Here is a 26,084-nt window from a genome sequence, read left to right as displayed (position 1 = left end):
TAGTCTGTTGTTTGCTTTCACTAGTCATTTGGAGTAGTCTGCTTTCCACTGGGCTCGCTACGATTATATAATAGGTTAATGCAACAGCTGCCCAACCTAGCGTTACATAATACCTCGTCAGGCGCCCCATGATTTGGTCGGTTCAGTAGGTACATTTTCATTAATTGTTTTTGTTGTTGTTATAATGGCCGCCCTGTGTTTGATGTAAGTTGTTACGGCCTCGCTTGCCATACCTCTTGGACACCAACGGATGGTGATCGGATACCGACTTTTTGGTACCTATACCGATATTAAACCGTTTTCAATTTGGTACAAGTGGTGTTTGTGGTATTTGAAATTTGAAAAACTCGTATGTGGTATTTGAAATTCAATGCATTTGGTATTTTGCTGGTAATGTGAAGCCTCGTCATTGCATAAGATGCTATGAATTTGGTAAATTATGGGTGTTTCTATCAACCTTACAGGCTTGGTTTTCGGTATTTAGTTATTGTTTTGCCGGTTTTTAATTAGGTATCGGTTTCAAAATTTTTCTGTCATTGACGCCTCGCTGAGACCTCGTCTCGTGCCGCGTTCCAGGCTGTCTCGCCTCTCGGCCGAGGACTTTACTCTGGAGAAGCTCTCCCGTCCCGCCGACAAATACACGGGCATCGTGGCCTACAACGACTCGAAGCTGTGCAACAACCTGTTTGCCGCCGAGCTGCACAGACGCTGGCGGCCCAAAGGTGCGTGCTGGGGGTGTGCGTCCACCGCCCCCCAGACGGGGTGGGGGCGGCCCAAAGGTGCGTGCTGGGGGCGTGCGTCCACCAACAGCCGCCGACGGGAGCTGGGTGGAGGGAACACAGAGCCGTGCGTACCGCGTCCGCTAGCAGCTGCTGACTGGACCGATACTGCGCCGACACGGCTGTCACCGAGCTCGCCTATCGCGGCCCCCGAGAGCCATCAGCGGCGCTGTGTTTTGACAATAAATACGCCAGCGCGGTGATGTGATCGATGCCAATCTGTATGAGTTATGTGGCTGTGAAGCCGTTCCCACCGGGCGGGATCAGTCCGGTCACGGCGGAGGTCCGTCAGCTGGCTGCAGACGGGCCATATGTGGCCGGCCAGTGTCTGACTGGTTTGTTTTATAGCCGTCTGTGCTGGGACGGGATGGCGTGGCGTCGCACCCTGTGACCTGCCCACGGCCGCCTCCACAACACCCCCCACCCCGCCCCCACCCCAGGTGTGACGGTGAGCTGCCTCCACCCCAGGTGTGACGGTGAGCCGCCCCCGCCCCCAGGTGTGACGGTGAGCTGCGTCCACCCGGGGAACATGGTGAGCAGCTCACTCAGCCGCCACTGGTGGCTCTGGCGGCTGCTCTTCGCCGCCGTGCGGCCCTTCACCAAGTCGCTGGTGAGTTGCCATGGCAACCGGGGTGTGGGCTGGGGAGGGGGGCCCATTCGGTAGGTGCGATGTGCTTCCGTCGAGCAATTTGCCTATTATCGAGCGGCTCTCAAATGTTGAAACACGCGGATTTGCCATTTGATCTAACCAGACATCGAGGCTGGAGCCTGCTGTCCCCCTACTTTTTTATTGCAAGATGACATTTCTTGATAAAACGACTTGTGCGCCACCTGCACCTGGAGCGACGTGCGTCCCTCTCACGACACGCGGGTGTTGCCCCTCTCTGTGAGCTATGACCCGACCGGTGATCTACCCTGTTTTCCGTCCAGTGCCTCTGACCTGTGCCGCGGTCGGTGTGCTGACCTGTGACCTGTGACCTGTGCCCTGGCGGCAGTGCCCTGACCTGCGCCCGGCGCCCTCCGACAGCAGCAGGCGGCCAGCACCAGTGTGTACGCGGCCACGGCGCCCGAGCTGGACGGCCTGGGCGGCCTCTACTTCAACAACTGCTGCGCGTGCCCGGTGTCGGCGGCCGCCGCCGACCCGGAGCGGGCGCGCCGTCTCTGGACGCTCAGCGAGGCGCTCATCGCCGAGCGGCTGGGCGCCGAGGCGCTCCGGCCGCCAGAGCCCGGCGGCGCACAGACTCCGGCGCCGACGGCCCAGGGCGAGCCGCAGCCGCTCTGAGGGAGCCCAGCGAGCCCCAGCCGCTCTGAGGGAGCCCAGCGAGCCCCAGCCGCCGGCTCTGAGGGAGCCCAGCGAGCCGCAGCGGCTCTGAGGGAGCCCCCAGCCGCTCTGAGGGAGCCCAGCGGGCCCCAGCCGCTCTGAGGGAGCCCAGCGAGTCCCAGCCGCTCTGAGGCGAGTGCTGCCGCCGGCGCGGCCACAGCTTACCTGCGCATACAGACACGCCGACACACACGCATACATACCGTCCACACGTCCAACCGGACCCCTTCACTGACGAGTACACTGCAGACGCCACCGCACAGGGGCTGGTGTAGATGCCATACCTCCCTGCCGCACATACATACGGCAGAATTTAAATCAAAACAGTCTCTAACAGAGACTGCATATTTCGCACACTTGGGTGTGAGCTTTTCGTAAACCAGAGTTCGTGCTTACACTTTACACTTCGCCCTAAAGTCAGCTTCTTGAATTCCTCACCGAATGACTTAGCGGTGGGTGAGTTCATTTAACAAATAAGCCGGCGGCTCAAACAAGTTGTGGAGCTGCATTTGACAGGAACATATTGATTTTGCAATCATGCCCACACACCGGCATTTCTCTGAACAGCGGTACACAAAACTAGGAAAAGCATACATTGGCGCAGGCCCAGCGCCTCACGGACCCTCGGGCACACACAGACACACAGACATCCAGATCACGCTCGTCCTGGTAAGCTGAGGGACACTGGTATTCTGAGGGACAGGGGACACACTGGTAGGCTGAGGGACAGCGGACACTGGTATTCTGAGGGACAGGGGACACACTGGTAGACTGAGGGACAGGGGACACAATGGTATTCTGAGGGACAGGGGACACACTGGTATTCTGAGTGGCAGGGAACACACTGGTATTCTGAGGGACAGGGGTCACACTGGTAGGCTGAGGGACAGCGGACACTGGTATTCTGTGGGACAGGGGACACACTGGTAGGCTGAGGGACAGCGGACACTGGTATTCTGTGGGACAGGGGACACACTGGTAGGCTGAGGGACAGCGGACACTGGTATTCTGTGGGACAGGGGACACACTGGTAGGCTGAGGGACAGCGGACACTGGTATTCTGAGGGACAGGGGACTCACAGACACACTCCCGACCGGACCAAGTGCCCCCGTGCGCTGTTTGTACAACTGCTACCGCGGCTTCTAAGTAGTGTCGACGTAGTGCCTCGGTAGAACCTAGCTAGCGTGCAGTGCCAGTGCTGTGTTGGAGCGGCCGCGGGACCGCCGGCTGTGAGCCGTGTGGTTGGTGCTGGCTTAAGCTGTCTGAGACCGCAGTCCGGGACGGCCGTCTTCTGCGGCCGGTCCTATGAACTCCCAGCCTACTGTGGGGGCTGGGACCTCGGCCCTGTGGGGGCTGGGACCTCGGCCCTGTGGGGGCTGGGACCCCGGCCCTGTGAATGTGCGAGCCCTGACCATAGTCACAGAGCTCGAGGTGACCCTGTCTGGTGGGGCTGGACCTGCCGCCGGCCAGACCGCGCGTAAGATACCCGCCCACACAGTGTAACTGTAGCCAGTATTCATTGTCAGCTTTACGGGTGGCTCGGTGTGCATACCAGCTTATCAGTTAAAGTGCAATACAGTATCAGTTCGTCAATGGAACCAGTAGCTCCGACCGCGCTGAAGCATCTGTGGGCCTGCGGCCAAAATGCTGACCAGAAGCCGCTGCATATTGTTTATCCTAAATAAGCTGCATATCAATTTATCACTGAGCTGCAGGTGGTTGTTTTCAGTCCGAAGTAAGTGGTCATCCATGCTGCCCGGTAGTATTCCGTGTTCCACATTAGCCATGTGTACCTGACCGGCAGCCGCGAGCTGGTTACTGGGGTGACTCAGAGAGGCGCGGAATTTCTCCGACCCGAGGAACAACATCGGGCTCCCAGACTGTCTCATCTCCCGGGGGGGGGGGGGGGGGCTGTCAGAGTGAACCCGTCTGTCTGCCCCCGGCGGGGGCGGGGGAGGGGGTTCTGAGTCAGCCCTCACTGTCCGCGCAGTCAGCGGCAGAAACAAACCGCCAGCAGCCCGGCCGGTCCGCTCCGCGGCTCAGTTCTCAGAGCGGGAGCGGGGTCCAGGGCGGGCCCTCGGCACACCGCCGCGTTGGGACCGCGGCCTTTGGCTGCGGGGCTGCCTGAACGGGCGCCACGCGGTAAAGCTGGGCCACTTATACGTTTGTGTGTTTTTGCACCACACAACTGAAGCCATAGCGAGCTGGAGCGCGCATGACACGGGTCTGGAAGTCATAGGTGGCGACTGAATGGTTCAACGCCACCACTCACTTTTGGAGGATGATGTGTACTGCGCAACTTTGTGGCATTGTGGTGTGCTAGCCATAAGACTAATAACTACTGCGCCGATTATATACCTATTAATGTTTTTTATTGTGCTTATGTACTGGGATGTCCGTCCAATGTGAAATACACGAGGCGACCGAATATCTTCCGTGTTATCTGCTCCCGTCATGTTTGACATTGTTTCTTGTGCGCATTGAACCCCTACAGCACTCAGGCATCACTTAGCTACCTGTGCTGAGAATGTCTGCAGAATTACTTGGCTATCTGTGGCCACTTTGCTCACTGGTGCCTCGTTTGGGCGTAACGAAAATACTGAGAAACTATTGCACCTATTCAACCCCTGCGGTGGCCGCATGGCGGGCGGTCACTGGTCTGTCCGCTGTGACCAGTCACTGGTCTACGTTCGGTACCGCTGCGCTGACGGGAGGCCGGGGTCCCGGGTCCAGTACTCTGGGTCCGGTCGGGAGGGTCTGTCGCGGTTTGGTGGCAAGTACTGACAGTACGGCCGGCTGTGAAGGGGCTCTGTGTGTCTGTCCCCGGCAAGGGGCCGGCAGTACGCGCCGGCTGTGGGAGACCAGTCCAGTCTGGTCTGGTCTGGTCTGGTCTGTGCTCGGCTGTGGGGACTCCACTCCAGTCTGGTCTGGTCTGTGGCAGAACCCAGTCTGAACTGGTCTGGTCTCGGCTGTGGGAGACCAGTCCAGTCTGATCTGGTCTGTGTTGCGGGTGGGACTCGGTATGCACTGAAAACAATTTAATCCAAGGCCGGCGAGTAAACCGGTGTTTCAAGGGTACCCCCATCCGCAACCATTTTTAACCACCCTCCCAGGAGTAGTGCTAGCCGCTAGGTCCCATTGCGGTGTAGTCGTACTTGCTCAGAGCGGATATAACCGCTGTCAGCGAACATGTCCGCTGAGAGCAGGGACGACTACACTGCAATGGGACCTTACTGTACTCCTGGGAGGGTGGTTAGAAATGGTTGCGGATGGGGGTACCCGCGAAACACCGGTTTACTCGCCGGCCTTGGGTTGAATTGTTTTCAGTGTGTGTTTGACCTGGCGCTGCGCTCACTGGCCAGACTCCCAGCGGGCCCCGGCCGGCGGCTGGTGTGGGGCGCTTGGCCCGGCTCTGCGCAGAGATGCCCGCTCCACCAGTCGCACAGTTCAGGTATTTTGTATCGGTGTGTTGTCGATCAGACCCCGTCCCGCTGCGCTGTTAACCCGGCGTACCCGCCTGTGGGGCTCCGTCTGGCACGGCTGAGGGGCCGTGAATCACCCTCCGACTGCGGTAACTCGGGTGTATGTACAGGTACGGCAGGTGCGGACAGTTTGGGCCCCCTCCCCATCCTTCTGGCAGGAGGGGGTCGGCGCGACCGGCGACAACCGTCCGTCTGGGGATATATAATGCCCGGAGTGGGCCATTGTGGGCGAACACGGGTATAAACGTATTCAGAGTGGGCTGCATGGTCGGCAATTGCGTGGAGGATTACACGATGATCTATAAGGAAGGATCTTGATCTCGGATCCGACGAGATCGTAGATTCAACTCTTATTTGTCGAGAAATCCATTGGGATCATAAGAATGACTTTTTTTTTGCCTAGAGATCCAAGAAGATCGTATATCCTTACCTAATTTTGTCGATATAGAAACCCTCGAGGAACACATTTTGTAGTTCGCAAAAGTGCTGTTTTAGGGATCTTATGCGACCACACGTCTCACTTTATATTTTTATGGCACTTATTGACATGGAGCGACTTGGAAACATGGTTTCACTAGTTACGTGTGGCAGTACCTATCCACTCGGATCATGATGCTTGTAATGTTTATGGTTTATCGTGAGATCTTACCGTGCTCTGTGAGAGGGGTGCACCGTCCTCTGCAGTGCCGGAGGGGCCGCCCTGTGAGAGGGCTATACCGTCCTCTGCGGGGATGGCCGCCCTGTGAGAGGGCTATACCGTCCTCTGCGGGGATGACCGCGCTATGAGAGAGTATATCGTCCCTCCCCGGGGGTTATCGGACCGCGCTGCGCCAAACCCTGGACCATGTCACGGCTCTCTCGGCCGTCAACAGCGCGTCAGCCGTATCGGCGAGTGTATCGGCATTGGTCGGGCTTCACACCTGTAATTGCCGGTCCCAGATAACGGATGACGGGGGTGACCGCTGCTGTTGGATAGGATCAGCGATATAGTGCGGCTCTGCAGCGCCCCGTATCCCCCTCCCGCTGCAGACATCGCGGGCGGGGACTATATACAGGGTGTCTCAAAAGTTCGTTCACACATTTCCCATGCCAATAAAGCATATAAGAACCGGCCAAAAGTATAAGGTTTTGGTGTCTGTGTGTACACCAGACAAATATGCATGCTTTGACAACTGATTAAGAAGGTTGGAAACCAACCCCTTTGCTGTATCTCCAAAAATATTTGCTCACACCGATTTTTGTTGCTCCGTCAGCTGCCGGAGGCTGATAAAAGGTTACCAGCTTTCAAGCTCTTGCAGGGGAATCCCCTGCAGTTTCTGCGTCGGATTTAGTTTTGACTAGCTCCCCGGCAACATCTGATTTTCCCTGAAAGCCGACAGCTTGCATCGACACCATTCTTGAGTATTTTGTAGGCATTCTCTGGCGCTAACTCCTTCATGAATGACTGGCGCCGACATCCCAAGCGCCATTTTCCTTTTCAAAACGACCCCAGTCCTGAACAAACGGGAAGTGCCAGGAGTAAATTTTTCGCATCATATGGTAGCAGAATGTGTCGGACGTCTGTTTCTCAGACACATTGTGCAAATTTTGCAAATTCCAAGCGCTCGTCATTCCCCATGCCAAGACCTTCGCTCGGTTGCGGAGTGTTTTCCTCGGGAGATGTTCTGCTTTGTAAACGGCCCAAACCAGTCCATCGTGTGGTTTTATCGGGATTTTGTGTTTAAAAGAAAATTATTCGCTGCAGATCTGCCTCTTAAAACTTCGTTAGATAAAATTTTACAATAACTGACACTTTTGGAGGGTCAGGTGTCCTTGGCATTGACAATTTTTGTGTTATTGTCCCCAAAAATTAGCGTTACAGATATTATAAACAATTTTAAATTATAATTTGTCTTTATTTTACGATGACCTGCACTTTTTGAAAATGGGTAACCTCTGTCTGTGACCTTCTTGCCAGTTTTCAATAGTTATGACCGCATTTTCAGCTGCTTTCCGGAACACGAGTCTGCTGTCGTGCGAGGGTCGTTCAAAATGCCGTTAGTCTCGCATGGTTTCGTCCTTCAAAAATTTTAGCCACCGTTTTTATGAGATGATCATCATGTTGCACTCATCCTCGCCGACACTTAGCCATGTGTCATTTCCGACTTAACCATTCCCATTACTCCTGAAACAGAGAGTTTCACAACATACCCGACTTTGCAACCTACATTTTCGTGCCTGACCCATGGTCAGAGGTGAACCCTTTTTGTGAGCTCATGAAGGGTCGAATGCACTTGAAAACAATGAGACTGCTTGAGGAAGGTTGTCACCAATGCCCATGCAAAATTTCGACTGTTAATTTCTTGTTGATTCAGAATTATTGACAAAAAAGCATGGCTGGTACCTGTGAACGAACTTTTGAGACACCCTGTACTCGTGTGTGCAGTGGTAACCGCTCGCAGGCTTAGATTGGTTTCAGTCACCTAGTTTATAGCCTCACTGCCAATGTACCAGTGTGACACTGGTACATTCTTGAGCATATGTTTGTGAACTCCCTTAAACCAAATCATTAGTTCTCCTTCGCCTTGGTTCGGTCGCCACAGACGTCTCTTTCGTCTGTGGTTACCATTGATTGGCTGCATCACTGCCGAGCTCCCAGTCAGATGGCCGGGTAAAGTTCATCGATAGTTCGGTAGTAAATATACGAAGACAATGCATGTACAAACATTCCAATAGCTGTCGTGTTTCAAATGTTCTTCGTCCGCCACACCTGGGCCGCCCGGCCAGCTGCAGACATTCACAGGGTGACGCTGTCAGCGGCAGTGTGTGTGTAGGTAGGTCGGACGGGTCGAGTTTCTGTGTATTTTTCCGGCGCCGGCCGCAGACTGAGTGGCGACAGGGCGGTGACTGCGCAGTTCCTGAAGGCCACTCTGCAGAGGTCAGCCCCCCTCCCCCCCACTCCCACTCCACCGCGGGGGTGTCGGGAGGGAGGATACGGTCACGGTGTTCTCGTAGGCGTCACCGAGCCGAGAGTATGACGAGGTGGTGCATGAACTTTTATTAATCCGGGCCGAACGTTTGTGGGTACTATGCTCGGTAAGTTGCGCCGTTCGGCCCAGGACGTTTCTGGCCGTTGAAGACACACAGGTCAGCCGTGGCTGCCAATGTGCGCGCCTATTGAACTACTGTATGTACGGGCCGAGGACGCGGCCGCGCTGGAACAGCCGGTGACTCGCTGTTGCCGTCAGACTCGACCCGCCCAAAACAGCGAGACACGGTTCCAGGCGTGTATTTCCGGATCTTTTAAATTAGACACGGTCTGAGAACATCGTCGCATTGGGATGCACTCGCCAAATTAAGCAGCGACGGCGGCTGGTCGAAACAGTGAGTTTCCCATTTATCACACTTTGTGTGTGACACACGGACATATCCCTACAATCTGGGAGTAGCAGGACTATTGGGTAGTGTCCCAGCACAGGTGACCGCGCGCGCCGACCTGCCAGCAGGAGATGTCTCGGCACGGCCCCACCGCCAGCGGCGTCACACACATAACCGGCACGTCACCTGGTACCACCAGCGCCGGCTCATTTGCAGCTACCGGTGCAGTTGGCTCGATCACAGAACAGACCCCGGCGCCTCGGTCACTGACAGGCACCAGCGGCAGCGCCCCAGTCACAGAACAGTCACCGGCGCCTCAGTCATTGAATAGACGCCGGCTCCTCACCCACAAAACAGACGCCGGTGCCCCAGTCACAGAAACGCACCAGCGCCTCAGTCACTGACAGACACCAGCGCCTCAGTCACAGAACAGCCGCCGGCGCATCAATCACAGAACAGACACCAGCACCTTAGTCACAGACAGGCACCAGTGCATCAATCACAGAACAGTCACCGGCGCCTCAGTCACAGAATAGACGCCGGCGCATCATTCACAGAACAGACGCCTCAGTCACAGAACAGACGCCTCGCTGGAGACTCGCCGGTCACAGCCGGCGGGTCGTCGGATTCAGAACTGATTCACGCCTGCCTCCGGTTCACAGTTCTGTCACACGCACACCAGCGCCGTACCAAGGAGTCGGTCACAGCATCCCAGACACATTCGTCCGTCTACACTTGTCAGTACGTGCATACGCTCGGCAGCTTATGCATCAGGTGCTTCAACGGAGGTCGGAGAAGCGAGCGGAGCACGTGTTCGAGGCCCGGGACCCAGCGGCCGTCAGGATCGCAAGCCCCAGCGGCACCCGAGCCAAAGCATATCCACCGCTCGTCAGAGCAGACCCGTGTCTGCAGGCTCAGCGGGGCCAGCCTCAGTGCCTGCAGACTGCACTGGACCAGCGCCGGCTCCTGTCGGGTTCTGGACCCGGTGTTGTGCCTGCCACCCACACGTTCGGCAGTCCCGAGCTGTCTGTAGGGGCGGACCACCCAACACCCTCCGCTCAAGTTTGACTGCTCCGACAGCTGCTGTTTGTTTGTGCGCCGTTTGTTCGGTTACTGCTGTGAATTTCTGTGGTAAAATAGCAATCAACAAGTGATGCATTTTCCGTGAACGGTGCGACGCTCCTTTTGTTCTCATCAGCCGGCCACATGTCTGTGTCAGCCGAACGGGCGCGGGAGGGCAGCCCCAGGCCAGGTCTGGGGAAGGGCAGCTCCGTAAGCCAGGTCTGGGGAAGGGCAGCTCCGTAAGCCAGGTCTGGGGAAGGCTGGCCGCCGCGGGCTCACGGAAGGACCGGTTCGTGTGGATCGAGCACGCCCACGGCCCAGTGGCGTCGCGTGTCGAGCGGAGCCACTGGCTGTCAAAACACGGCGCCTCGCCGGTCGGCTTTGAACTGGCCGGCTCCTGGCCACAGTGTGCCGGCCTCTGACACAGTGTGCCGGCTCCTGGCCACAGTGTGCCGGCCTCTGGCCACAGTGTGCCGGCCTCTGACACAGTGTGCCGGCCTCTGACACAGTGAGCCGGCTCTGACACTGTGAGCCGGCTCTGACACTGTGTGCCGGCCTCTGACACAGTGTGCGACCTCTGACACTGTGTGCCGGCCTCTGACACAGTGTGCCGGCCTCTGACACCGTGTGCCGGCCTCTGACACCGTGTGCCGGCCTCTGACACAGTGTGCCGGCCTCTGACACAGTCTGCGGCCTCTGACACTGTGAGCCGGTCTCTGACACAGTGTGCTGGCCCCTGACACAGTCTGCGGCCTCTGACACAGTGTGCCGGCCTCTGTCACTGTGTGCCGGCCTCTGACACAGTGTGCCGGCCTCTGACACAGTGTGCCGGCCTCTGACACAGTCTGCGGCCTCTGACCACAGTGAGCCGGCCTCTGGCCACTGCACGGTGACAGGGTTGCCGGTTGTGTCCCTCCCTGTCCGGCGGCGCTCGCTCAGCTCCCAGTCGCTCGCTCAGCTCCCATTCGCTCGCTCAGCTCCCAGCTCAGTGCTCACTACTAACAGCTCAGTCTGCTGCTCAGCTGCACCCGGATGGCTGGCGCTGACCGGACCAGGCACAGTCAGCGCAGAAGGCACTGCAGCCAGCCCAGAAGTCACCGCAGTCAGTGCAGAAGGCACTGCAGTCAGCGCAGACGGCCGGACCGGGTGTCGGGCATGTCAGGCAGAAGGCCACCGGCCGGCCCAGACGGGCGGCTCCCAGCAACAGCCGGCCGGCGACCGGCGAGCTGCAAAGCCCCGTGCACAGCTCGGCTGAGGGCCGGACGACCCTTGTGCACGGAGCCGGGGGGCCCCGTGTGTGGAACTCGGTGCATTTGTCTGTTGCCAGGCTGACAACAATTGGGTAAAATTGAACGAGTTTCGCTATAAATAACCAGAAGGAGGATCGTTATTGGTGTAAAAGAAAGGCGGTGCAGATATTACCGTGGCCGGATTAATTTCATACGCCAGTCGTATTGATGTGAGCTGAGGGCCGGTGGATGTTCGAATGATATCCTGTGCACACAGCACATTGCACGATCATTGTTAAACACTTGTATTGGTTTCTTGGTAATGAGCTAATGAATGAACAGCTAATTTAGATGTAACATACATAAATAAATGCGAAGTAAACGCCCCTATCGCAGATTGAAGGTCAAGACGGAAGTGTCAGCCGCGCCCCTCCCGGCCGGCGCCGCCTCTTCCGGGTCCGCGCCGCGCTCAGTGTCGTCCACGGCACGCCCACCCACTCAACTGTCCCCGTCACTGTCCATGGGCGGCGGCCGGACCGGTGCACCGCGTGCATTTTAATGAGCCGGTCACTGTAGTCGGGTGGGGGGGGGGGGGGTCCGGGGGACGGGCGACCGAGGGACGGGGCCGCCCACTGCAGGCCGTAGACGTCTGCTCTGCGGAGCACTGTCTGCTCACTGCAGCTGAGACTGGGACAGGGGCTGAGACTGGGACTGGGACTGAGACTGAGGCTGAGACTGAGACTGGGACTGGGCTGTGTCGGGTGGGACGCGGAGCTGGAAATCGAGACATGGAGCCGCCCGGTGCGGCCGGATGTGCTGAGAGCAGCCCTGCACGCTGCAGGCGGCAGGCCCCAGCCACCGTGGGACCGGGCTGGGCGGACCCGTCTCCCGTACCCCGGCCTGTGATCCTGACGGCTACACTCGGCCCGCTGCGGCCCGGCCCGCCGGCTCTCCCCTCTCTCTCTCTCTCTCTCTCTCTCTCTCTCTCTCTCTCTCTCTCTCTCTCTCTCTCTCTCTCTCTCTCTCTCTCTCTCTCCCCCCCCGCTAGTGGATGCGTCCCGAACAGCGGCAGGTGGCGCGGCAGGAGCGCGCCGGCTCGCCGCCGGAGCCGCACGTCCAGTGCCGGTGCCGGCGCTCCAGGTCGGCGCAGTTGCTCCACCGGTCCGACCAGGGACACGCGTTGGTGCACAGCCGCTTCTTGTTGTTGCAGGAGCGGCGGCACCGGCCGCACGGCCGGCCGGCGTCGTACGGACGGCCCAGACGGTGGCCGTAGTTGCCGCTGCCGGGCAGCCAGGCGGGGAGCGAAAATCAGCACCGCAGGAAGGGCTGTCTGTGGAGGTATCCTGAGCGATGTCATGTAATGACTGCATTGCCGTGATGTCACGGTCTCCATTTTCTGTGATTTACCACGGCAGTCACTGTCAGAGCGGACCGCTGCGGTGCCTTATATGCCTAACGAGCGACAATGGGCAGCGGGAGACAGCTGCGAGCGGCCGCTGGCGTCCCGGCGACTCGCACACGGAGCGACTCACAGGAGGCAGTAGAGGGGCACTGGGCGACCGGGGCAGTGGTGGGCACTGGGTAATTCACAGGAGGCAGTAGAGGGGTACTGGGCGACTCACATGGGGCGTTGGTGGGGCACTGGGCGACTCCCACAGGGCAGTGGTGGGGTACCAGGCGTTGGGCCAGTGTTGGGCACTCGGCGACTCTCACGGGGCGTTGGTGGGGTACCAGGCGACGGGCCAGTGTTGGGCACTGGGCGACTCACATGGGACAGTAGTGGCAGACGTAGTTGTAGTAGGGCACTGGCTGGGCGTGCTTGCAGTGCGCCCAGCCGCAGCCGACCTTGTGCGAGGCGTACCACACCATCTGCGTGTAGTGGCCCACCTCGAACAGGCTGTTGTTGGCGGCGCCGTACCGGAACACGTCCCTCTCCAGGAACCAGCTCTTCATGGCGAAGTACCTGCCGCGCGAGGGGCCGTCAGTGGGGGCGGCGCCGGCCGTCAGCGGCTGCTTCCCCAGCCGGAGACGACATTTGACCATGGTGTGGTAGAAGCTACTGGTGAGCAAGGAACGGTGCACGCCGGCATACAGTTTTTGAACATTGTGTAGCGCGCCCACTTACCGGGGACTTTGTGTTCCACTCACCAGGGCACCTTGTGCGTGGAGACGAAGATGTTCTCTCCGCAGACACCCAGGTTGCGCTGCGAGCGCTGCGTCTCGTTGGAGTGGATCAGCATTTGACATTTGTTGGCCCAGCGCTGCGCGTCCCTAGCGGCGCCGGCGTGCCAGTGCTGGGGACCACCGGGTCACAGGTCAGCTCAGGGGGACCCGTACGGTGAAATGGTAGTTCATGATGACACCACTGACAATTATAACTGCTGTGGGATCATGATGGCGAGATGGGATTTTCCCGTTTTCTTGGAACAGGCGTCTGAAATGCGTTTGATGTGTGGGCGGCGCCACCGTGGGGCAGTGCAGGTATGTAGTCTGCCCCCGCAGGGCCTCGGATAACGTGGTGTGACTAAATACCCTCACCATGACGAAGTTGGCTGAGACCCCACCGGGACGTGGGTTCAATTTTACCCTCTAAGTCCCGTGATAAATTATAAATACCAGCCTAGACAAGGCCTCCGCTGTGCCACCAATGTCGTCATCATGCCACCTCCACACGGCGTGCGCTACAAAAGCCGCCACTGCACCCGATGTGCCAACGTCCGCCAAAGAGTTGTCCGGTAACCGTTTGCGGCGTTTTGCGCTCTCAGCAGGTTCGGACGCCTTGCCGCCGGGGCTGTCCAGCTACTATGGCGTAACGGCGGCGCGGCGGGACATTCACGGATGAGTCTCAGCGGCACAATGTGGCCGCGGCCCGATCGGCCTAGTGCAGAATACTGCCACATTCAGCTGCGTCACGATTGCCGCCGGTGCGCTGCGCTCGTCGCCGGCTCGCCGCCGTCCACTCGGCTTCCCTCCTAGGCCCGCTCAGCAGGCGGAGTCCATTCAGCGCCCGGAGAGCCGGTGTAGCGGGCTGGAAAGGCCCGCCCGTGATCCGCCGGTCAGGCGTCAGAGAGGCTCGCCGGCCGGCACGGCGCGCTATAACTCGAAGAGTTGGTGGGGTTGAGCGATTCCAGATGGAGTGCTCCGTTAGAAAAAAATGTGATTCGACCGATTCGCGATGGTATTACACTGAAGCACTCGACTGCTTCAATATATGTATGAGACAAATATTTCAAATCGATTTGGTCAGGATTGTTTCTATTTATATCGGCCGTCCGCCGGCGACTGCTGGGGCGCCGCTCGTCACCTCTGTAGTCTGTGCCGGGGGGGGGGGGGGGGGCGCTGCTCGTCACCTCTGTAGTCTGTGTCGGGGGGGGGGACGCCGCTCGTCACCCCTGTACTCTGTAGTCTGTGCCGGGGGGGGGGGTGCCGCTCGTCACCTCTGTAGTCTGTGCCGGGGGGAGGCGCTCGTCACCTCTGTAGTCTGTGCGGGGGGCGCCGCTCGTCACCTCTGTAGTCTGTGCCGGGGGGGGGGGGGGGCGCCGCTCGTCACCCCTGAAGTCTGTGCCGCTGGAACTCGGCACAAGACGCCGCCCAGCGGGCCTCACGCAGCTCAGAGGCGGTTCGCCAGGTCCCGGGGAGGCCCTCTGCTCGCCAGGCTGTGTCAGCCGCTTTGCCGCTGTGTCAGTGTGCGGTGTACTCGGTCCGTCCGTTGTGTGCGGTCTACCCGGTCCGCTGTGTGCGGTCTACCCGGTCCGCTGTGTGCGATCTGTCGTCTGCCCAGCCCCCTGTGTGCGGTGTACTCGGTCCGCTGTGTGCGGTCTGCCGTCTGCCCGGCCCCCTGTGTGCGGTCTGCCGTCTGTCCGGCCCCCTGTGTCAGTGTGCGCCGTGCGGTCTACCCGGTCCGCTGTGTGCGATCTACCCGGTCCCCTGCTGTCGGTCCCCCCCCCCCCGTGTGCGGTCTGCCCGGGGTCCGCTGTGTCGGCCGCTTTGCCGTCGTGTCGGTGTGCAGTTGATGTCGCATTAGCATGCAGTAGCCGCTCGGGGCGGTGCTGGGTAAACATAGCGGTGGTCAGGTGGCTGTAAGCGATACATCAACACAGTCCGCTCGCTGGCGGTGACAGGTGGGCATGCAGAACACTCGGCGGCGGCCTGTTTAGTCTGCCGCGACCACCGGTCTGGATCGAGCTCCGGGGGAGGGGGGGGGGATCAGAGGGCGGTGCGGACCCAGCTCGGGTGTGGGGAATGGGGAGCTAGCTCGGAGGGGGCAGTGCGGATTCTAACTCGGAGGGGGCAGTGCGGATTTTTACTCTGAGGGGTAGTGCGGAGTGTGGATTCTACCTTGGAGGATACTGTGGATTCTTACTCGGAGGGTAGTGCGGACCAAGTGGACTGTGGACTGAGATTCTAAGTTGTAGAGAGCGCGGCGGTCTGGATCTAGCTCGGAGTGGTAGGTAGTGCGGATGTGGATTATAACTCGGACAGGGCGGTGCGGATTGTAACTCGGAGGGGGCGGCCTGGATCTAGCTCGGAGGGGTAGTGTGGATTATAACTCGGACAGGGCGGTGCGGATTGTAACTCGGAGGGGGCGGCCTGGATCTAGCTCGGAGGGGTAGTGTGGATTATAACTCGGACAGGGCGGTGCGGATTGTAACTCGGAGGGAGTGGCCTGGATCTAGCTCGGTGACGGCGGCGGACGTCCCGCAGACGATGGCCGCGGTATGGAGACTCACCATGCGCAGCATGTTGGCCGCCCGCGGCTTCACGCGGCTGCGGAACCGGTTGTGGTAGTGGGTGATCTTGCGCCGCACCTTGGGGAAGCTGACGTCGAGCAGGTGCTCGCCCACGTCGTTACCGTAAAACCGCGGACCTGAAAGACACCGGCCAGCGGCAGGGGGCTCATGTAGCTGCGGGCCGAATAGGCAGCAGGGCACAGCCCACAGGGCCCTCCCCGATGTAACATCGTGACATTAACGATGCATTCCTACACAGAACATGGAATTGGAGCGGAGACATTTGGCATATGGTCGTTCGGTTTGCTTATTTGGCACCTTTGGTTTCCATTAAAATGATCAAAATAAGTATTAAACTTGTTTTAATTCTGCTGCTGCAGTATTTTGTTGTTGATGGACAAGGGAGAGATGTCCAACAAACTCCACAGTTCTGCCCCATTTTGTACCGTTCTACTTTATCCCATTTCTTGCCGTTCCAGCCTCCTGGTTCCCTCCCTCCTCCTGACGAGGCTAGACGAAATGCCACCAACTCCATGTCGCCACCAACTCCGCACGGCGCCCACTGAGGTCGCGCCGCGGCCGTCAATGGGCCCGCACCGTGCTGGCCCGCCGCTGTTCACTCGCACCGTGCAGGCCCGCGTCTCTGCCCCCCTCACACCGGGATGGCCCGTCCCTGTCCAGTGTCCCCTCACACCGTGCTGGCCCGTCCCCGTCCAGTGCCCCCTCACACCGGGATGGCCCGCCGCTAACGACGCGCTGAAGGTCGGCCCGCGGCCTGACTGAACAGCGCTGTGCTGCACTGTGACTGTCCTTGCAGTGAGCGCGTGGCTATGTGCTCCTTTGATAGGCATGTAGGCTAAGTGCCCGTGGGCGCGGTATCGTTTTCGGCATCGTCGCCGCCCGCGAGGTCTGTTTGATCACGCTGAACCTGCACAGTGCAGTGGCGTGCACGGACTCCCAGGGCTGAGGCGTGGGCAATCTGACGTGACGTGCCCGCCGAATAACTAAATTGCCCCACATTCTTGTTTGGCCAAAAAATGCAATGCAGTGAGCGGATTTCTTTGCCTCTTTTCTATATGTTTACGTGCTTGCACCGCCCATGCTCAAAACGGTGGCTCGGCTGAGCTTTGCTCAGCCGAGCCACCGTTTTGAGCATGCACTGTAAAAAAAGATTAGCACCCTTTGGGTCATAAGTCAGAGTTCAATTTTCAGTACCCTGTTGGTGCTTAATGTATGCCCCAAATGGTGCTTACTCAAGAGCCCTAGATGCTAGCATTAGCACCATTTTGGTGCTTAACTTACACTCCAAGGAGTGCTTCGTTCAGAGCCATAGGTGCTAAATAGGTGCTAGCATTAGCACCATTTCGGTGCTTTGGTGCTAAATTCACGCACCCAAAGAGTGCTTCATTAAGAGCTCGTGTGCTAACATTAGCACCGAAGCACCCTAGCATGCGTCTAGCACCCAAAAATGTGTCGAGTTCAATTTTCAGCTCCTAGTGGGTGCTTACTGTGGTATGGTGCTAGCGTAAGCACGTATTTAGCAGATAGATGCTTATGTTAGCACCATAACGTGTTTCCACCGCTTTTCCATTCCAGTGGAGGCCGGGACTTTTATTCGTAGCGGAGAAAACTTAGACGCATTTTGAAGAGTGGCGGCAATGGACGTAGCCGCACTCCGCAGGCCGGGAGCCGAGCTAAATCGAAAGAAATATTGCGATTCTTAATGCTTACCTCATGCTGCAAACACGTTTAATTGTTTGTTTGTCGTTTATTTATGGTAATGGACATCACGTATGATGATTATTAGAGTTAAATTTAAGCGCAAGCGTAAACTTATTAGTCACAAAGCACCTTAAAAAATACAAAAAAACAACAACACAATATTAGCACGTCCTTACGAACAGTGCCACAGGGCCGCTCCCCTGGCATTATAACATAAGCTGATAAATCACAACATATGGGCGCCGCTATACAGATAGCCACCTCCGATAACAGCCACGTCTGCCGTCAACTGCACCCGTAATAAATAAATGAAAAAATATGCCATCTGCACTCTCTCTTTCACTGCAAAGATTATAGTTCATTTCATTAGCCACCAGTTATCTGTCGCCTATCTTGATCTGGTTAAATATCGATAAAACTTTGCCTTAGCAACCCTAAAAAGGTGTGGAATTACATCCATTATTATCCATAGCACGACAGCAGGTCAATGCAAGCCCACCTTAGCACTCCGACAAGGCTGGAAAGTTCCCACGCATCTCCTCCATTGATGCTCCGTTTCAGACTTCAGACTCGGTCTTGATTGCAGTTAGGACGACACCCACTTCAGTATTGTCACTCACGAATGCCCTTATTAGCCTACAAACGACCAACACCATCACCATGTTTCTATCACTGACCGCACGCACGTGGACCAACCAACCCGGCCGGGCGCTCCCACACAACTGACTTGACAAATGCAAATGGCGTCGCGAATCCCGCGCGCTTTATGAATTCGCTGCTTTTTTCGTACGACGTAAGCACCCAGATGCTGAAAAAGCAAACCAATAAGCACCGAACGGATGCGATCTTCCCGCCAAAATCGACGAAGTATATTTTGGGTGCTTTCATCAGCTCTTAAGTTTGATCATGGACCATGGTGCTTAAAACTGATGCTTAGATTAGCACCATCTGTACGTTGGTGGCTGGTGCTATTCCAAGCACCCTTGAAGCAGGGAAATGCTTGAAGTGCGGGCATACGGAGCTTAGACTAAGAGTCTTGCTGGGGGGATCCAGAGCGTCGTAAGCCTCGTCGTAGCTGCGACGTGTCGCAAGTTGTGTAGTAAGTCGTTTTTGTAGGGATCAATCGATGAGTAGCGTTACTTAAGTAGTAAAGTCTATCGCAAATAGCCTGATTTGCGACACAACTTACGAATTTGAAATAGCAGTCGTAAGTTGTGTCGCAAGTTGACCTTGCCTTGAGAAAGAGGTAACAGGTCACAGGTCATTCGGGTCATGGTCACGAAATTTACATGGTAGGTGTAAAATTGTTTAAACTTTAGATCCTGAATATTTGGTTGCAATCCGTTGACGCTAATACGAGTTATAGAGCTTGAACTGACGGGTCGTCTATGAGGCCTCAATCCGTGCCAGCGAGTGTTGAAATTGGTGCATAATATGTTATATTCACATTTATTGGGGTATTCGGGGATATGAAGTAGCCTAACACCATTCCAGCAACTACTGGCGAATCCAGAAAGGCGGTCTTGGACGTTGCAAGGGGCATCCCCCAAAATATTCTCCCAATTCCAAAAACGACGTGTCCCAGCTGACTCCGATGACCTCCAATGAGCTCTGTGATGACCCCAAGTTGACCTTTTTAACCTGACCTGTCCCAGATGACCTCCGTGACATCCTATTGAGCTCTCTGATGACTCCAAGCTGACCTCTGTGACCTGACGTGTCCCAGATGACCCCCATGACCTCCAATAGAGCTATGTGATGACCCCAACATGACCTTTGTGACCTGACGTGTCCCAGATGACCTCTGTAACCTCCAATTGTGACCTCCATCTACAAATTTCTTACCTCTCTGTGACCTCAAACTCTCGGAACTCATTTCTTCTAAAGCATCGATTCTAGATGCCCTATAGCCACGAATCTCCTGTGATCGATCCCAAATTTTATGGCAAATCACGTGAGCGTTAGCAACCACAAGTCACCCAGTTAATACAAAGCTTCAGAATCAGAGAACATGCTTGACCTTGCTGTCTCATAAGCTCGCAAACCAGAAAGGGGAATGTTCCTTTATGCGTGATAGAGTTTTCGACCTTACTGACGTTTACTACGGGATCAGCTGATCGTGTAGCCTTTTAAATTCTCGAGTAAAGCGGGTATTTAAGCCTCGTCGCAGCTACGTTCTGTCGTATCCTCCGACAAACCCCTCTTTCCTCAACATCCCTCCTTTTCCGCTACGACACAACTTGCGACGGCATATGTGTCTATTATGGCTGGGGGGATCCAGAGCGTCGTAAGCCTCGTCGCAGCTGCGACGTGTCGCAAGTTGTGTAGTAAGTCGTTTTTGGAGGGATCAATTGATGAGTAGCGTTACTTAAGAAGTAAAGTCTATCGCAAAGTGCCTGATTCACGACACAACTTACGAATTTGAAATAGCAGTCGTAAGTTGTGTCGCAAGTTGATATGGCCTTGAGGGAGAGGTCACAGGTCACAGGTCATTGGGGTCATGGTCACGAAATTTGCATGGTACGTGGAAAATTGTTGAAACTTGAGATCCTGAAAATTTCGTTGCAATCCGTTGCCGCTAACGCGAGTTATAAAGCAAGAACCAACGGTTCGTCTAGGAGGCCTCAATCCGCGCCAGCGAGAGTGTTGAACATGGTGCATAATATGTTGTATTCACATTTATCGGGGTATTCATGGATATGAAGTAGCCTAACACCATTCCAGCAACTACTGGCGAATCCAGAAAGGCGGTCTTGGACATTGCGAGGGGCATCCCCCAAAAGATTCTCCAAAATCTAAAAACGATGTGTCCCAGATGACCCCCATGACCTCGAATTGATCTCTGTGATGACCCCAAGTTGACCTCTGTGACCTGACGTGTCCCAGATGACCTCCAATTGAGCTTTGTGATGACCCCAAGTTGACCTCTGTAACCTGACGTGTCCCAGATGACCTCCGTGACCTCCAATAGAGCTCTGTGATGACCCCAAGTTGACCTCTGTGACCTGACGTGTCCCTTGATGACCCCCATGACCTCCGATAGAGCTCTGTGATGACCCCAAGTTGACCTCTGTTACCTGAAGTGTCCCAGATGACCTCCGTGACCTCCAATTGAGCTCTCTGATGACTCCAAGCTGACCTCTGTGACCTGATGTGTCCCAGATGACCTCCAATTGAGCTCTGTGATGACCCCAAGTTGACCTCTGTAGCCTGACGTGTCACAGATGACCTGCGTGATCTCCATTAGAGCTCTGTGGTGACCCCAAGTTGACCTCTGTGACCTGACGTGTCCCAGATGACCTCCAATTGAGCTCTGTGATGACCCCAAGTTGACCTCTGTAACCCGACGTGTCCCAGATGACCTCCGTGACCTCCAATTGAGCTCTGTGATGATCTCAAGTTGACCTCTGTGACCTGACGTGTCCCATATGACCTCTGTAACCTCTAAGTGACCCCTCTGATGACTCCAAGCTGACCTATCTGACCTGATGTGCCCCAGATAACCGCCATGACCTTCAATTGAGCTCTGTGATGACCCCAAGTTGACCTCTGTGACTTGACGTGTCCCAGATGACCTCCGTGACCTCCAATTGAGCTCTTTGATGACCTCAAGCTGACCTCTGTGACCTGGCGTGTCCCAGATGACCCCCAATTGAGCTCTGTGATGACCCCGAGTTGACCTCTGTAACCTGACGTGCCCCCAAGTTGCCTTCTGTGACCTGACGTGTCTCAGATTACTTCCGTGGTCTCCAATTGAGCTCTGTGATGACCCCAAGTTGACCTCCGTGACCTGAAGTGTCCCAGATGACCTCTGTAACTTCCAATTGTGGCCTCAATCTCCAACTCTACTAACTCTCTGTGACCTCATACTCACTTAACTCATTTCTTCTAAAGCATCGCTTCTAGATGCCCTATAGCGCCACGAATCTCCTGTGATCGATCCCAAAATTCATGGCAACTCACGTGAGCGTAAGCAACCACAAGTCACCCAGTTGAGACAAAGCTTCAGAATCAGAGAACATGCTTGAACTGGCTGTCTCATAAGCTCGCAAACCAGAAGGGCGAATGTTCCTTTATGCTTGATAGAGTTTTCGACCTTACTGACGCTTACTACGGGATCAGCTGATCGTGTAGCCTTTTAAATTCTCGAGTAAAGCGGGTATTTAAACCTTGTCGCAGCTACGTTCTGTCGTATCCTCCGACAAACCCCTCTTTCCTCAACATCCCTCCTTTTTCGCTACGACACAACTTGCGACGGGACATGTGTCGTAACTTGCGACGTGTCGTAGATGGACTTGCGACGCCCTGGATCCCCCCGGCGACTGCTAACTGTAGAACATTTTAAGTGCATGTTAAGCACCCAGGGCTCTTGTTCCAGAACCGTAGCATCCGACTAGCACACCGGTATGCTAATCTTTTTTTTACAGTGTACCGTGCAGGCCACCGCCGCTTCACTCGGTGCGGCACGGCTGGGGAGAGGGGGATTGCGGGCGCCGATTTATTCCGCCGCATAGTGTCTGGCGGCCGGGGGGGGGGGGGGGGATTGCGGGCGCCGATTTATTCTGCCGTAGTGTCTGGCGGCCGACCCTGAGACGCTGACCGCTACTCGGAGGACGCGCCCCTCCGCGGGCGTTCACTGGGCGGGCTGGTCCGTGCCCCTGCAGTCCGCACCTGAGCACGCCGGGCTCGTTACCGCCCGATGGAACAGGTACTACTCCATAACTGAGCTGGAACGGTGGGCAGCACGCACTTATCAGCCTAATGATGAGTGTCTGATAATGATTGATAGATCAGTGTCTCATCTTTCTATTAATGAAAAAAAAAGATTGTAGGTATAATCAATTTAATCATGTTTATTCATGCAAGGATCTGTATTTATTTTGCGTGTTTGCATCCACTATCTACTACAGGCGTGTACAACTGCAATGTACTGCAGTGCGTAGGTATATGTGCTGGCCGGCGACATAGGGCAAGTCACTTACGAACATATTTTCACAACTTATTTGTTTTAATATATGCATGAGTATGATACTTACCAGTAGAATTTAGGTATGCAGAACATATTTATTGTCCACATACCTATGAAATATTGTGATATATAAATGCGTGAATTTAGACATATGTGGATAATAAATCAGACGGGAAGCGATGTTTGATCTGTCAACAAGCTTGGTCTATTTTGCGGCCCACCCGTGAGTTTGGATCGAGTTCCAGGTGCTGCTATAGGTACGATTTGTTGTCCGTCATTAATTCGCCGCGATGGGCCGCCGCCGTAGCGGACATGACAGCTGCGATCGGCTAGCCCAAGGGCTGGCCGCTCTCCACCACGGGCCGTCGTCCCCGGCGTGCCCAAATACATTCAGAAGTGACAGCGACCGTACAGCTGGACATCGCATTATGAAGCATTCAAACTGCTCAAGTGTTCAGCGGTGATCTAACCCTTGTAAATTGCAAATTGTAGGTAGGGGAGACCGGGGTCAATTATAACTCTTTTTTTTGCATTTTATCATCTGGTGCAAACACGTTTGCAGTTAAAAACCTCTTTCTTATGCTTTCAGTAACTATGATGTTTTGTCTTTTAAATGCAGTTAAAACATTTCCGAAATAGCAGCTTTTTCGGGTCAAAATTGTGGTCCGCAAAAAGTCAGTTCAGCTGTTACAATTTACCCCAGATACGAGGCCAAAAGCAACACCACCCGGGGACAATTGTAACATGTTACTTAGAGGTTACAGAAATGCAATATTTTCAAAAACTTTGATTTGGTTAAGTGTAACTCATGTTCATCTCCTCAGACATGGCAGGTACGGTTCTTTTCAGGAAAAAAAAAACTTTTAACCTCGCTTTTATACGGGGTTGGATGAACCTCGTCTTCCTCGGTTTTCGCAAATAAATTTCGTAAAAAGCTGCCGATTGCGACAAAACTTACAGTTTTCTTAATTCTAGCAATGTTTCACCTGTCTTGGAAATCTGATGACCTTGACCTAGTGGCCTTTGACTTATACATTTGACTCCTGCAAGAATCTTACAATTGTCCCCGTCGTGCCGAAACATTTTTTTTGCGAAACTGGCGCAAAAAGATGTTGCATGGACAGCATCTAATGCTTTCAATTTACGGACAACAAGCCTGCCAACGCTTACACAAAGTCGAAGTCGATATCTTTTCAGTTGCGGGAATGAGCTTATCAAATATAACGGCATAAAACTACAAAATGCTCTAAAGACACATAACTGCGCACAGCCATCAATCGACATACCCGACACTTCCGCTTCAAACTCCTTTGGGAAAGGCAGTATAGAATTACGCATTTTCGGTCTTAACATCAGCTTATTCTATTGGTAAGTTTATGAATTATAAACACTGTTACAATTGCCCCGTGTTACATTTGATCCCGCTCTCCCCTAAAGTGAACCTACGTGCATCGGTTTTGGCCCTTCTGCAACGCAACTTGGGCGGCGGCATCGAGCACCACCGGGCAGGCTAGGACAGACGGGGCGGTCCCGCGACGTGGCACCGCCAGCTTTGTGAAAACGCTCTATCGTCTTACCATGGACCTCTCGGTCAGTTATTTGACCCTCGGTCACTGCACTTTGAGCTCCGGTCAATGGTGCATCACATTATGAGCAAGCGGGCTTGTGCAATGTGCGTATCACAACTGCGACTGCCGACGGATCATTTTACCGAGTTCCATTCAGTTCGCTCCTGACACGTTGTCATTACAGCTTCGATGCTAGAACAGTACCCTACCAACCCTCACCTGTGCCGTCCCAACCCCTCACCTGTGCCGTCCCACCCCCTCACCTGTGCCGTCCCACCCCCTCACCTGTGCTGGTCCGTCCCCTCACCTGTGCCGGTCCGTCCCCTCACCTGTGCCGTCCCACCCCTCACCTGTGCCGTCCCACCCCCTCACCTGTGCCGTCCCAACTCCTCACCTGTGCCGTCCCACCCCCTCACCTTTACTCCTGCCGTTGATGCGGGTCATCATGACCATCTGTCGGCGCCGGACGGCTCCGGCCGGCGGTGTCAGCACGGCCACCGTCAGCGCCGCTGTCAGCAGCGTCAGCGTCAGCAGCGCGCCGCAGCTCAGCGGCCGGCCCCCCGCCATGGCCAGTCGGGGCCGCTCAGCGGCTCCGTCAGCTCCTCAACCAGCGCTGCTCAGCGGGCTCGTTTCCCCAGTCAGCGCCGCTCGGCGGACTCAGCAACTCAGTCAGCGCCGCTCAGCGGCTGGGTCCGCTCCTCAGTCAGCGCTGCTCAGCGGACTCAGTCAGCCCCTCAGTCAGCGCCGCTCAGCGGGCTCAGCAGTCAGCGGACTCAGCAACTCAGTTAGCTCCGCTCAGCGGCTGGTTCAGCTCAGTCAGCACCGCTCAGCGGGCTAAGCGGACTCAGTCAGCTCCGCTCAGCGGGCTGGGTCAGCGCCGCCCTCCGCTGCCAGCGCCCGACTGGCAGACGGCCGGCCCGGGCGGCCCGGCTCCTGGCCCGGGGAGGTGGTCACTCGGCGAGACCAGTCACCGACGGCCAGGGGCGGGCGGCTGCGCCCCTTCCCCCGCACACACTGGACGAGCAGCACCCCTTCATCGACGGCCAGGGAACCCCCTCCCCCCACACACCGCTCTTTTACCTAACCTGGGTGTTAATATCTCGTTTCGGATGTAGCTGATTGGATGTATAACTCACACCTGTCCAAAGTGCGCGATCATGCCTCGATCATGTATCCGATGATTGCCAGGTCCTTACCAGCTGCGGTACGGCCGCACCTTGCACCTGCAGTAAATAAATAAAGAGCAATGCTCATGGAGTCTGTCGGTCACCGGTTATGTCAAGTGCCCGGCTGCCAATGGCCACGGCGAATGGCCACGGTATATTTCAACCCTCCCTTGTGTGCGGCGTTTTCCAGCTTCTAATCGTCGTTTAGACTGCCCCGTGCCTTTGGGCCCCTGATCGAGTTACGCGGGAAAAAAACAGCGTATGTATACCTATTGCCCTGTGCCCATGACGAGAGGAAGCCGATGATACCCAATTTTAAGGTCTGAGGCCACTGGTTCACCTTCCAGGTCAGGTCAATGACCCAAAAGTCGGGTAAATTGGGACATTCTAGATCTTCATTTAATGGAATAACCTTCTGTTCAAAATTCTAAAAATTGCCAAAAATTACAAACAACACTTAAATGTATTTCGGAGGCGTTCCTTCATCGGTTCAAGTGATAAACATTTATAGTGCCACATTTGCCGTTAACATATCTGATCCGTGTTTTTTTAAATATAATTTCCTCCCATTTACTCATACATTTTACTATACCTTAGATGGCGAAATGAAATTGGGCTGATGGATTTTGGGGGTGGTGGCGCTTAACCCGCGCCCCACTGCGGGGGGGGGGCTATTAATAGCCCCCCCCCGTTTTCCT

The 26,084-nt window shown here is 55.7% G+C and overlaps 2 protein-coding genes across 3 annotated transcripts in view; one reads left to right on the top strand and one right to left on the bottom strand.

Moving 5' to 3' along the window:
* Window positions 1–4,529, top strand: part of LOC122377237 (WW domain-containing oxidoreductase-like) — a 28,062-nt gene extending 23,533 nt beyond the window's left edge. Inside the window, exons 7-9 of one of the 2 annotated variants that reach the window (XM_043357269.1) lie at window positions 577–722; window positions 1,277–1,389; window positions 1,807–4,529. In XM_043357269.1, the coding sequence (XP_043213204.1) occupies window positions 577–722; window positions 1,277–1,389; window positions 1,807–2,061 (514 nt within the window). In that variant the 3' untranslated portion in view covers window positions 2,062–4,529. Of the gene's footprint in view, window positions 1–576; window positions 723–1,276; window positions 1,390–1,774 lie in introns of both variants that reach the window. The other variant, XM_043357222.1, reaches the window with a different exon arrangement.
* Window positions 4,530–8,835: 4,306 nt separating this feature from the next.
* On the bottom strand, window positions 8,836–25,123 carry LOC122377141 (cysteine-rich secretory protein 3-like). The gene is made up of 5 exons (XM_043357128.1): window positions 24,637–25,123; window positions 15,962–16,098; window positions 13,380–13,525; window positions 13,000–13,194; window positions 8,836–12,510 (listed from the first exon to the last, which is right to left on the bottom strand). The coding sequence occupies exons 1-5, from the start codon at window positions 24,785–24,787 to the stop codon at window positions 12,276–12,278; spliced, it is 864 nt and encodes a 287-aa protein (XP_043213063.1). The 5' UTR covers window positions 24,788–25,123; the 3' UTR covers window positions 8,836–12,275.
* Between the last annotated feature and the right edge of the window lie 961 nt (window positions 25,124–26,084).

This window comes from Amphibalanus amphitrite, unplaced genomic scaffold, assembly GCF_019059575.1.
Source record: "Amphibalanus amphitrite isolate SeventyFive unplaced genomic scaffold, NRLGWU_Aamphi_draft 000004F_arrow, whole genome shotgun sequence".
NCBI lineage: Eukaryota > Metazoa > Arthropoda > Thecostraca > Balanomorpha > Balanidae > Amphibalanus > Amphibalanus amphitrite.
This window is presented reverse-complemented; position numbering and strand designations above follow the sequence as displayed.

Coding starts and splice junctions, on each gene's coding strand:
- LOC122377141 (XM_043357128.1), bottom strand. CDS start 24,787: ATGGCGGGGGGCCGGCCGCTGAGCTGCGGCGCGCTGCTGACGCTGACG. Junction 16,099..24,636: donor CATCAACGGCAGGAGTAAAG/GTGAGGGGGTGG, acceptor GGTGTCTTTCAG/GTCCGCGGTTTTACGGTAAC. Junction 12,511..12,999: donor GTCTGCCACTACTGTCCCAT/GTGAGTCGCCCA, acceptor GCTGCCCGGCAG/CGGCAACTACGGCCACCGTC.